Source organism: Canis lupus, chromosome 35 (assembly GCF_048164855.1).
Source record: "Canis lupus baileyi chromosome 35, mCanLup2.hap1, whole genome shotgun sequence".
Lineage (NCBI taxonomy): Eukaryota > Metazoa > Chordata > Mammalia > Carnivora > Canidae > Canis > Canis lupus.
In genome coordinates this window covers 6,488,601-6,501,597 of record NC_132872.1, presented here as the reverse complement: position 1 = coordinate 6,501,597, position 12,997 = coordinate 6,488,601, and the positions used below count along the sequence as shown (strand labels likewise).

The following is a 12,997-nucleotide window of genomic DNA, read 5'->3' as shown; positions in this document are numbered from 1 at the left end:
TTTTTATGACCGTAGGATATATTTATCTTTCTTCTCCCCTCTACTGCCAAATTCCTCCAAAGAGTGGTCTCCACCTACTGTGTCTTTCTGCTCAGTACATGACCTCTCTCAAAGTCACTTAATTGGGGTGGCTCCAGAGCTTGGCAAAAGATCTTTAAATAGCATCATTAAAAAACAAACAAACAAACAAACAAAAGAAATAGCATCTTTGTTGCCTGTGTGCATTGTTTTTATTTTCTCTTAAAGGGATACCATCAAATAACTTCAAAGCCCTGGAGAGCAATAGGGCTCTACCGCAAATGTTTCAGCTTCAAGAGCACTGTTCCTAAGAACCATTCTTTATGATGCTGAAGGATAAGAAATGATTGGGCTTAGAATCCATCACCACTGTCCCAGACATATCCCTGGGGCTGGGGCAGAGTTCTCACTACACACAGAACACACAGAACTAGCTAGACCTGCTTTTCCCTTCCCAGAAACTAGTCTCAACTTTGTGACGGAACCAGGCTGGTAAATACGAAGTTGGCCATTGCTGCTGGCAGCTTCTTTCGCATAGCCTTATTCCATTTGCGATCTGCCTCTTCTTTCCCACCTAGAAACCAGTAGGGGACTCTGAGTCATCCAGACTCCATCTTTATTCATGAGTGTTGTTTATGAATAGAAAGCACATGAGCATACTCCCCCGGCCAGGGCACAGGCCCTGCTAATATTGGAATGTGTTTAATGGCTTCCCCCGCCCCTCGAAGCAAATACCACATTTTGAATGGCAAGGGTCCCACTGCACAGCTGAAATGCCACATTTGCTCTGGCAAGAGCTCTTTGGGGGACCTGCCATGAGAAGTGGCATTGTTTTTAATTTTCAGGCAGCATTCAAGACTATTGCTCGCACTTTGCCTTACATCAGGCCATAGTTCTGACTCTTAGCTCTCTAGTCTCTCCTTCTCTGCAGTGATCAATCCAGAACATAGCCGGAGCCTAACTGAATGTTCAACTGTATGTTAAGAGGTCCAGTAGCTGGACTCTTGCATCTGAAAGATGTCCTCTTGCCTGTTCCTATTCTGTTCCATCTCAGTCCTGCCCTCACAGTCCTTCCCTCTGCTCAATTCCCCCTCTGGCTTTGACACCTTCATTTATCTTCTCCCGGACCCTGAATCTCCTTGATATTCTCACCTGCAACTTCTTATCTGCCTCCTGATTCAGGCTATTAAGGGTATAGAGCTCTCTGCCATGATCCCTCTTTCGCACTCAATAATCCCAGTACGTAAGAATCAGATGGGTAATGTGTTAAGGGTGTGAATTCCAGACACACCCCTCACTTAAGTCAGATGTGCAGCAGCCAGTATAGCAATGCTCCCGGATAGAACTTTCTATGCAGATGGAAATGTTCTCTGCCGTGTTGTCCAATAGGGTAGCTACTAACCATATGTGACTACTGAGCACTTGAAATGTAGCTAATGGGACTGAAGAACTGAATTATTAATTTTATTCTATTTTGATTAAATTTAAATAGCCACATGTGGCTGGTGGCTGCCATTCTTATAGTGCAGATTTACAGATTTAACAGCCATCACAGCTTATTCTACTGAGCAAAATGTTTAAGAACTATTTAAATAAGTGGTCCAGGTGATGCTTAAGCTCCCTTGCTGGCAAATTGTGCATAATCAACAAATGCTTATTGAAGAAATGGACGAACAAATGAATACATGAACAAATCAGAATATAATTTCCTTGAGATTTAAGACTGTCTTCCAAAAGACAAAGTTGAGAGGACTTTTCCAAATTAAAAGAGTGTAAAAGGACTTACCAACCAAAATAACAAATTGACCTTAAAGGGATCCTGGTACAAAAGTTAAAAATTTACATATAATACCTAGCAGGAACAAAAGTTAAAAAAAATTTTTTTTAATAGAAGACATTTTGGGGACAATTGGATAAATTTGAACACAAAAAGCATATTACATGGTATCAGAAAATTTTTTTTGTTTTCTCAGGTGAGATAATGTTATTGCAGTTACAAAGGAAAATGTTTTTAGTTTTAGGAAATACATGCTGAAGTACTTAGGGACGAGGTGTCATGATAACAGCAACTTATTTTCAGGTGGTTTGGCAAAAATGTGTGTGCATGTGTGTATATGTGTGTGCATGCATGTGGAGAGAGGGGGAGAGAGAAAAGTGGAAAAATGTTAACTTTTGAATCTAGGTAGAGTACATTTGGGTGTTCATTATATATGTCCTTTCACCTTTCCTATATATTTGAAATTTTTTTTAATAGTTGAAGGAAAACTCCCCCACAATGAATTGACAAATCCTAGAGTAAAATAAAATTTCAAAACACTAGATTTTCTGACTTTTGGCTGCTAACTCCACCCCACTCACCTCACCCCAGACTAACATAGTGCTAACGTTATGATCCAAATTCTGTAGACCAGGTGCTGCAAACTGGCCAGCTACAGACCCTATGTAGCTTGCCAACACGTTTTTCCTTGGCCCAAATAGAGGTTAGTTTGTTTGTTTGTTAGAAAAATTAAATTGGTTGCTAACTTCAAAATTACAAGGATTTTAATCTTGATACATTATGTAACAAAAATTTTGCAATATAATTAAATATAAAACACTTTATAAGAGCAAACGTGTAGATAATGTCCTATGAGATAAGGACCATTCTAAGAATTTCAGGCATTTAACTCATTTACTCCCCACAACAGTACTATGAGATTGGTATTATTATCATTCTCCCTTTACAGAGGAAGAAAACAATGAACAAAGTGATAAGTAACTTTTTCAAAGCTTTACAACTACTGACTGCTAGTGCTGGTAGTGCTGGGTTGAATCTTGTACAGTCTGCCTCCTAAACATGCCACCACTCGCAAAAATCTGCATCCCCAGTTTCTCTGGAAAAATCAGATAATCTGGACCAATTGACCAGAGCCAAGGAGCTAGATTCTCCTGAAGGCAGGACATCTTCTCTTCTGCTTGCTAGAGTCCCCACTCAGCCTGTTTCTGGGTCCTTGGGGTCTGACCCCCGCTCTAGCCAGGGCACAGCTGAATTCACCATAGTGAAGGACAGATGGTAGATATATCACGGACACTTTTACACTGCCCTGAGCAACCTGGATATCAGATTGTGGACAAGAAGCTCTAGGTGGGAGAGGAAACTAGAAGGTTAACTTGGGCCAGAAGTGTATATGGCAGTGATAAAGAGGCATGGATGGATGGAATGGCAGGATGGTAGACAATGAAGAAAAGTTACACAAAAAAGAAGGTAACATGGCTGATAAGATGCCCCATCAGAGGGCAGTGTGGGTCAGTGAGAAGAGTGTGGGCTAGCAAGACCCATGATTCTGTCGCTTAGCAGGTCTATCACCTTGGACAAGTTAGTTAACATCTTCAGCTTCCATTTCCTGGACTATAAAATGGAGGCAATGACATTTACCTCCAGGATGGTAAAAGGATTTAAATCAGAGTATGCAAAGTCTCTTTGACTCCTATTCATATACATAACCAAAATACTTTTCTTACTAATCATTCATATTCATATTTTCATGTTTTCCCCTAGATTTACAAAGCAAGAAGAAATTAGGAAGCTATGGTAAGTACCAGGCGCTTATTGGATCTTCATCTTTCAGGGGTCCAGATCTGGCTTCATTTAGCCTGTAGCCCAAGCAGCTGGCACACTTGCCTCTATGGTTTGATGATATTTGTTGACTTCAGGCCAAACTAGAGACACTAGAGAAGAATCAAGAAGAAATTGACATGGGTTAGGGGAAAAGCAGAGAGCTGAGTAAGATTTGTGAGCAAAGATGTTTAGTAAAACTTTAAAAATGAAAAACAAAACCATCCAGCATTATACTAAATGGCTGACAATTCCTTCATTCAGCAAATTGAGTACCTATGATGGTCCCAGTGGTAGGGATGCAGATGTGAACAAAACTAGACATGGCCCCTGTCCTACGAGCACTGGGTCGATAGTTGGTTAAGTGTATGACAGCACAGACACTCTGGAATGTTACGCTACCATTATGAAGACAATTTGCAAAGAATCACTAATAAAACAGCCTAGTCTCGTGCTATAACAGCGAGTTAAAGAACAGGATGCAGAACTGTATGCATAGTATTAACAGGGTAATAGAAATCACCCATAACCCACAACTCAAAACAATTACCAACAGTGTAGTCCATCACATTCAGCTTTCTCTTTTTCTATTCTAAACACATCTACTATATAAAATGAAGAAAGGCGGGTTGGTAGTTGTTATTTCTGGGTTGTAGGGTTATGAGTGATTTTTGCTTTCACCTCTATGATTTCCTAGATTGTAGAGATTCCTATAATAAGCCTGTAAAAACAGGAAATAAGTCAAAACACAGTCACAGACATGCATAGAACTTCTCTCCCCTGTCCTCTCTCTCTCCTTGCTGTTGGTGTCTCTAGGGCAGGGCGCGCAGGCCTCTGCCTGGGCGGCACAGGCACTGTGAGAAATGCTTCAACCGTCACTGCCACGTGCCTGTGGAGCCTGATGTCTCCTGTCTGGTGATAAACTGCCACCTGTCCTGTGGCGCTACCTTCCACATGTGCAAGGAGGCAGAGCATGAGCTCCTTTGCCCTCTAGAGGAGGTTCCGTGCCTCAACTCTGAATACGGCTGCCCCCTTTCCATGTCCCGCCACAAGCTGGCCAAGCACTTGCAAGTGTGCCCTGCCAGCGTGGTGTGCTGCTCCATGGAGTGGAACCGCTGGCCAAATGTGGACTCTGAAACAACCCTGCACGAGAACATCATGAAGGAGGCCCCCAGTGAGGAGTGTTTGGACACAGCTCTGGCCCTCCAGGACCAGAAGGTCCTTTTCAGATCTTTGAAAATGGTAGACCTTTTCCCGGAAACTAGAGAGCCCACTGAGGAGGGACCTCCCGTGAACGGGGAGGCCGGCCGGGAGGAGCCGGGAGGAGCGGTGGGTGGACCCCATGCCGGCTTGGTCCCGCGGGGACCTCTGTCAGCCGCTGGTGGACAGACGGCAGAACTGAGTCAAGAAGAACGAGAGGCCTTAGCCAAAACCAAAGAAGGGATGGACCTGGCCAAGTTTGACAAGTGGGAAAATATATTCAGCAAAGAACACGCAGCCTCTGCTTTAACAGGCTCATCAGCCAACTGTGAGGGCAGGGGCGGGGATGGCCCCGAGAAAGAGCAGTCTCCCAGCCACAGTAACGGGGTCGGGGCCGGCGAGAACACTCTCCGAGAGACAGAGGCACGGGAGGAGCAGAGGCAGCGGGACGTGCCTGCAGCCCTGGAAACAACGGGGCTCGCCCCTTGGCAGGATGGCGTCCTGGAGAGACTGAAGACAGCTGTGGATGCAAAAGACTACAATATGTACCTGGTGCACAACGGGAGGATGCTCATTCACTTTGGTCAGATGCCCGCTTGTACGCCTAAGGAGAGAGACTTCGTTTATGGCAACCTCGAGGCTCAGGAAGTGAAGACTGTTTACACCTTCAAAGTTCCCGTGAGCTACTGTGGGAAGCGGGCTCGCATTGGAGATGCCATGCTGAGTTGTAAACCAAGTGAACACAAGGCCGTAGACACTTCGGATTTGGGGATCACAGTGGAGGACCTTCCCAAATCAGATCTCATCAAGACCACCCTCCTGTGCGCCTTAGAAAGAGAACTTAAGGGTCATGTCATCTCTGAATCCAGGAGCATTGACGGGCTGTTCATGGATTTTGCTACACAGACCTACAGTTTTGAGCCAGAACAGTTTTCCTCCGGGACGGTGCTGGCTGACCTCCTAACTACTGCCAACCCGGGGGGGCTCCATGTGGAACTCCACAGTGAGTGTGTGACCAGGAGACACAACAAGAGTAGCTCTGCCTTCACTTTCACTTGCAACAAATTCTTCAGGAGGGATGAATTCCCCCTACATTTCAAGAATGTCCACACAGACATCCAGTCATGCCTCAATGGCTGGTTCCAGCATCGATGTCCTCTCGCCTACTTGGGATGTACATTTATTCAAAACCATTTCCGTCCCCCAGGGCAAAAGGCAAAAGTGATCTATAGTCAGGAGCTCAAGACCTTTGCCATCAAGCCAGAGGTTGCTTCCGAGCTGAGTGAGAGAAAGAAGAACAGCCATCTTTCAGGTCATGGAGGGAAAAACCAGAATTCTCTAACCAGCTTGCCCCTGGAGGTTTTGCAGTACATCGCTGGGTTCTTGGACAGCATCAGCCTGTCCCAGCTTTCCCAGGTGTCTGTGCTGATGAGAAATATCTGTGCTACTTTGTTACAAGAAAGAGGGATGGTCCTCCTGCAGTGGAAGAAGAAAAGGTATTCTCATGGAGGCACCTCCTGGAAAGTCCACAGAGAGGCAAGTAAACCCTCATTCATTCATTCATTCATTCAACAACTATGTAGCAAGAGCTTTCTATGTGCCAAGCGCTGTACCAGGCACTGACATCATACTAGGTTCCTGGGAATAAGACATAATCCCGGAACTCGAGGAGGTCAGTCTAGTAGGGAAGACAGAGCTATAGATACACAAATGACGATACAGATGGTGATACCTGCTTATCTCTGTGGATGTGCCTGCATGTCTTCTGTTTGCTCACATGGTTTACTCTCCAACCCTGGCCACTGGGACTAGTCCTCCAGGAGGCTAATCTCTACAGGCTGCCTCAGTCAGCAGCCTTGCCCTCCAGCTTCCAGTTGGGCTAATTTAGTGGGAGGGTGTCAGTGGGAAATGGAAGGGAGGAAGAGTGAGTTGACATATCCATTCTCTGGCCCCCTCCCTGCTTGCATTCTCCCTTCCATGACACTTAGCACTGGCCATGATACTGAAGGTGACTGTATCAGGTGACCCTATCCACACAATTACTCATTCTTGGTTCCAGTGACCTCCCTTCTTCTTCCCTTTCAGGACCAGAGTATTAACATTCTAGATTGTTACTAGCCTGGGTACTGAATCTTATCTTGTGGCTTTCCTACCCCCTGCCCACACATCTGTATATCATTTTTTTAAATTTTCTTCAAATTACCCAATTTAAGTGTGCCATCTGTTTCCTGCCTGGAGTCTGATACAGTATGCTAACAAATTCTTCTCAGTCCCCTATCAACTAATTTAAAAAACAACAAAACAGTTTTTGTCCTTATTAAGGACATTTTGAAATTCTAAAATAATTCGGTCCACTGATCTCTTCAGGTTCAAATATCTATTTATTTTCTCAAAAAATTCTGCCGTATAAATCAAATAATCTTTCTCTGTGGAAAAATCTTATTCCTTTTTCCCAATCAAGTTATGTTTGCTGAACTGCATCATAACTTCTATCAGTTCATACCATATAAAAGTGGAACTCCTAATTCATCATATACGGGATATCCATAGCATCTTTTTCCATGGAAAATATGTTGGTAATAAGAACCACAAATTGATGATACCCATTTAGGTCAATAATTCCATAATCTCACTGTTAAATTTCTTCCCCAAATGTGTGTGCAAACTGGCACTGAGGAGTTAGAGTTGTTTACACCTATTTTCACTGATTATGTCTAAAATATCTTGTATGTTTTCCATTATTTATTCCCTGAGCAGTCTTCATCAAAAAATAATTATGAGACCCCCCCCCTTCATGTATCCAGGCCTGCATCCATGTGTTACATAAACACTGACTGCCACCCATCCACATATTAGGGATTAAACATGAATAAGACTGGGATCTGGCTCCCAGGAACTCTATGCTCTAGAACTGTCCAATATCTTTCTCTTTACAATCAGATGCAAATAATATAATTTACATATTAGAAATTCCATTATGTTTTGGCTCATGTTTGCTCCCAATTCAGTGATTGCTGACCACTCTTGAATATCATTTGAGACAAACTAATTTCCTTTTAGAAAGGATAAAAAAGAATTTAGTTAGAGCTAAAGGATGCTTATATTAAAATGGCTTTTTAAAGTAAAAACAGAAATAGTTCTAAGATCCCAGGAAACACTTTTATTACATAGGAACAATGATAAGAAACTGAGGGTGAAGTCAGGTTGAAAGGGTATCAGGCTATGCCCATACTCATAGCCAGATTTTAAAACTAGTGACTTTGCCACCACATCGTAGGTGGAAAGGCCAAAAGAGGTTTGGGTACCAAACACTTAGATTTCTCCTGAGGTTTCTGTTCTAGTGTGACTCTTCTCAGTTAGGATACTTTTAGCTTCAAGCTGAAAGCAACAGAAAACCAACTTAAAATGGCATGAATAGTAAAAGGAGCTTTGGCCCAAAGGTAATGGGTCAGGTACGGTTTGATCTAGCAGCTCAAAAATGCCCCAGAATGATCTTTTTACTTTCTATTTCTTACCACTACTTCCTCTCTAGTGGTTCCATTCTAAGACACAGTTCTCCCTCGGTGGTCCCTGGTAGCTGCCAGTGGCAAGTAAGACTAAGGCTGACATTTCCCAGTTCAAGTACAGAGGGAAAAAGAGAATCTGCTTCTTGATATCTCAAGCAAAAGTCCTAGGGTAGAGTCTCATTGGCACTAATTGTCCTGATTTGAACCATGTGTCTTTCTAGAACTGATCACTGTTGCTGGTGGGAGGTGGTGGGTGTGTGTCAATATGCAGATTGCTGTAGTCATTTCTACACAATTGCGTGGCTGGCTGGGAAGATGATCAATTGGAAGGGTGAACTAGGAATTGGATGCTGGAGAAAGAGCTAACAAATGCCTGCCTGCAGCAGCCACTACACACTCTCTGAAAGCTAAGAATGTGAAGAACAAAAAGGTTATTTCCTTATACTCTTCGAATAAAGCTGGCCTGAGGATATTGTTCCAATGTTCACTTTTGAACTTCCATGTTTTCCTAACAGATCTGGCAATTCAGCAGCCTCTTCTCCAAAATCAAGAGCTGGGAGTTTAATGAAGTTGCCTCCATGTCTGAACACCTGAAGGCCTGTCCTTTCAATGTTGTAGAGCATAAGACTGACCCAATTCTTTTGACCAGCATGTGTCAGCTCCAGGAGCAGCCCCGAGAGAGCTTAGTCACCACCTTTAGAGCCAGACCACGAGGAAGACATGTCTGCTAAAGATTCAGGTGCCACCATTCTTGGATTCGCCCTCTGAGTTACTGAAAGTAGGACTGAGTGTGATTTTGAGGACTTTCTTCTGTAAACCGCATATGTGCTTACCTAAGTGTATTGGAGCATGCACTGCCCCAAATCTGAGCAGTTGCACAAAGTCTAAGAATCTCCTAAGTGATGGCTTGTACACTTGCTTGAAGGGCCATACTGATAACTTATTTCCTTCCCTCCATCCCCTCATTTGTTTCCTAAAAGAAAAAGTCTGAGGAGAAAATAGGTAACTTGAGGCCATTTGAAAGATGAGCCCAAGTCTTATGAGAGACCAGTGAAATTCTATAACCAGCACAGGCCTGTGCTTTTGTGGAGAGCATTTGAGTTGATGAGCACTTTCAAATTTATGGGGCAGGAAGTGCCCGAGTGGGGACGGAGGTGTGTTCCAGGGTACCCAGGGTGAAGGGCACACAGTTTGATGGTTCTGGAGCTGGGGTTGTCTCCACGGTTAAATCCAGGTTTTCTTTTAGTCACTCCACTGCCTATAAGCCCAGGAAGGCCAGGCACAGCCCAATAAAATGGAGACCTTGGCCAAGCACAGCAGCCTCAAGGGCACTGCAGGCCAAAGAACAAGAGGCAGAAATGAGGTCACAGAGTTTGTTGTGGAGAATCTTGGCAAACAACATGCAGAAGGACAACCTTGCAAAATGAGGAGGAGTCCAAAGGAGACATTGTATTAATGAAGAAAATTAGTACCCAAAGCCACAAACCACTTTTAAACATGTCAAAAATGACTTAAGAGTCAAGGTTCCTTTCTTCTTAAAATTATATTCTAGGTCTGGGTTAGAGATAGCATAGGTACCAGCCTGAGCTAGCTGAGACGATCTCAAGACCCTAACACCAACTTCGGTGTCATGCAAGAATGCACAGGGTAGCCCAGAGAGACCACACACTTGGCCAAGTCCAGGCAAGCCTCACTGCAGTTCCTGTGGCACCAGCAACCAGGTCCCAGATACCACTTGAGTACCCTGTTGGGGGACCATGGGAAGGAACACACCTGAACATAGTTGTTCCCTGTAACTGCTCCTACCTGTTGCTGTCATGATTCCAGTCTGTCAGAAATGGGGGATATTGTTGGGTTTTGGTAACAGTGAATACTCATGAAAGCAAGAGTAAAATACTTGGTAGAAACTTCCATCCTCTAAAGCAGGGTTTCTCAGAACTACTGACATTTTGAACTGAATAATTCTTTATCATAAGAAACTGTGTCCGGTGTGTTATATTTAGCAGCATGCTTGGCCTCTATCCAATAGATACCAGTAGCACCCACCCCCCGCCCACACACACACACACACACACACACACACACACACAGCTGCAGCAACCAAAAATGTCTCCAAACATTGCTAAATATCCTCTGGGAGTGAAATCATTCTGGGTTGAGAACCACCCTACACAATGTGATACCAGTGACAGTACCTTAGGATAAGCTTTTTAGTGCAGTAAAATCCTACATAATGATCAACAATGGTTATGATGTTATGTAGTTCTTCTTTATTTACTAGATAAGTTTTAGACAGATGTCATTTTAAGTTGGGAACCAGATGGAGCTGATTGCTTGGTGTGGCTTTACATCCTTAAGTCATGTGCAAAAAATATATATCCTTTCAGCTCTCTCCAGATGTAGCAGAAGCCAAACACATTGAACTATTTCTCTTGTGTTTCTTTCCCTCTCACTTTACTCAGTGCCATTTTCCCATCAGTCCTCAAAGCAAGTAAGAAGGGAAAAGGAGGACAGGTATTATGGGGAAGCAGAGAACAAAGAATTCAGCCAACAAAAAGAAAAAGAGTTTAGTCAATCTGGATGCTTATTGTTGCATGGGTCTTTCTCTGAACATGGTCCAGAGCTGGTATAGATGAAGTAGCTGACACTTGTAAGAGGAAACAAGGAGGCATTAGAGCAAGTCCCAGAGTAGAAACATGCTCATCTTTTCATTATAGTACACTACTTGGTACTAGTAGGTAATATCACTTTGTTTCTTAATCCTTTTTGCTTGGTTTATATTTCACATTTGTATATAAGGCACCATTTTCTAAAAATACAACTAGAGTGTGAGCTGTGATTTTATTCAGTGAAGATGAGTAACTGGAAATAACTAAGGGAGAAAAAAGGAAAAGCCCTCCAGGTAGGTATCAGTTCCATTTGTTTTGAATCTAGTTCCCTCCTATCTGGAGAAAGAAAGCTCCTGAAGTCCGTTCTGTGTTTCTTTTTTTACTAGAAAAAGAGAGAAAGGGAAGCTATTGACTAAGAGAGATTAAAATCAGGGGCTGCTGTTAAGTGGATGAGAAATAATAGAAAAAGCAAGAGAGCAGAGGATTTTCCTTCACAACCTGGGCAGTGCAGGGTCTGGGAGAGCAGCCAGGAAACTGCCTGTACAACTCTGTGCAGTCAATCTTTATTTTCCTAGTTGCTGCCTTTGGAGCAATATTGAATTGATCAACATCATCAATTTTATGAGATATCTAATTGGAGATGTTCCAGGAAACCAGGTACTACCGGTATCCACTGGTCTACACAAATAAGCACATTTTACGGTGAGAGGGTATTTGGAGCAAAAAGGAAGCCTTCTAGAGAGACTGCGGATCTCACAGAAAAATGACTGGATTCATGGGCTGAGGCTGCGGTGAGTAGTGTGAGCAGCAGAATTACCTGACAGGCAAGACAGCTAGACATGGCTTCAGATTAAGAAGCAGCTGAGGGGAGTGGACAGGGAGGTGTCTATGAACAGACACTTTAACAGGCAAGTCAATCCGGAGTAGAGACCAGCCAGACTTGGGGGGTGAAGTCTGTAGAACTGAAGCAGAAAGGAAGTTTCCGTCTTATAATGAAGCGAAAAGTGAGAAGCAATGTGGAACTTGGAAATGTAACAGGAAAACCACCGTGAGAGTCTGATTTTTGTGTGATATCAAGTCAAAGTGAAGTGAAGAAAGATTGTGTATATCTGTGGTGACTTACCTCTGTATGCTGGAAATCCCAATGTCTCTAGAAGCAGAAATAAAAGCTGTTTTGCACTCTGGAAGGCTACCTGGGTGAATCTTGTTAAGTTAGGTCTAAAGACAGATTTATGATTCACTGGCACAGAAGTCATTGTGTAAACAAAGGAGTGTGTGTCTTAAAGAAAAACCAAGGAACCAGATGAGGGATGTAGTGCTCTAGGCACTTGAGGAGCTCACCGATTTTATGAAGTCCTAGAGCAACTATGGATTTCAGTCACTAATCCTCCTTCATCCCATTGCTCCTCCTTCATCCCATTGTTTTCTTCATCTTTTCCCCAAATCCCTGACTTCTACTTTGATGTTGCCTATAGGATGTCCTATTAGACCTTGCTAAACACGATGGCCTGGGGCTGGAATAAACATAGGACACCCTGGCCTCTCATTCTTTCTCATCCCCATAATTTGCTTGGTGATTTGCTTTTTTGCCCACCACTAGCTGTCCAAATGTACTCACCTCTTTTTCTATCAGCCTTGGCCCTGGACCACACAGAATGTTCACGAGTTTCTTCTTATCTGTCTTCTACTTGGCCGTCAATAACAGTCATCCAGCTACAAAGAAGCCTGAACTTTCACTTGTAGAGGCCACTGTCTCTGACCCTCAATCCTCGTAACACCTCATTGGAGTATGTGGTCCTTTAGCTTTAGTCTTTTTTTCTATTCTTTTTCTTTTTTCTTTTTTAATTGACAAAATCTCCCTGTGCCTCCTTTCAATCCCCTGATTTGTGTTTATTCCTCAAGATCATGTCCTAAAAGAGTGTAGTCATTATTCTCAGGCAGAAGGTGACTGGCCTCTCACAACTGCTGAAGCCAGTAGAAGTTTAACTGCCTTACTGTGAACCCTTCCTTGTCCCCTGGCCCCTCACCTTACTGCTATTTTCCAGGTCAACCTGTTTTGGACTGGGTCT

The 12,997-nt window shown here is 43.3% G+C and overlaps 1 protein-coding gene across 3 annotated transcripts in view; it reads left to right on the top strand.

The window, feature by feature from the left end:
* The window catches only part of FBXO40 (F-box protein 40), a 57,987-nt gene extending 45,872 nt beyond the window's left edge, over nucleotides 1-12,115 (top strand). For all 3 annotated transcript variants that reach the window (XM_072812545.1, XM_072812546.1, XM_072812547.1), the window contains 3 exons: nucleotides 3,557-3,589; nucleotides 4,430-6,349; nucleotides 8,835-12,115. In XM_072812545.1, the coding sequence (XP_072668646.1) occupies nucleotides 3,587-3,589; nucleotides 4,430-6,349; nucleotides 8,835-9,050 (2,139 nt within the window). In that variant the 5' untranslated portion in view covers nucleotides 3,557-3,586 and the 3' untranslated portion in view covers nucleotides 9,051-12,115. The remainder of the gene's footprint in view (nucleotides 1-3,556; nucleotides 3,590-4,429; nucleotides 6,350-8,834) is intronic.
* Nucleotides 12,116-12,997: the final 882 nt, after the last annotated feature.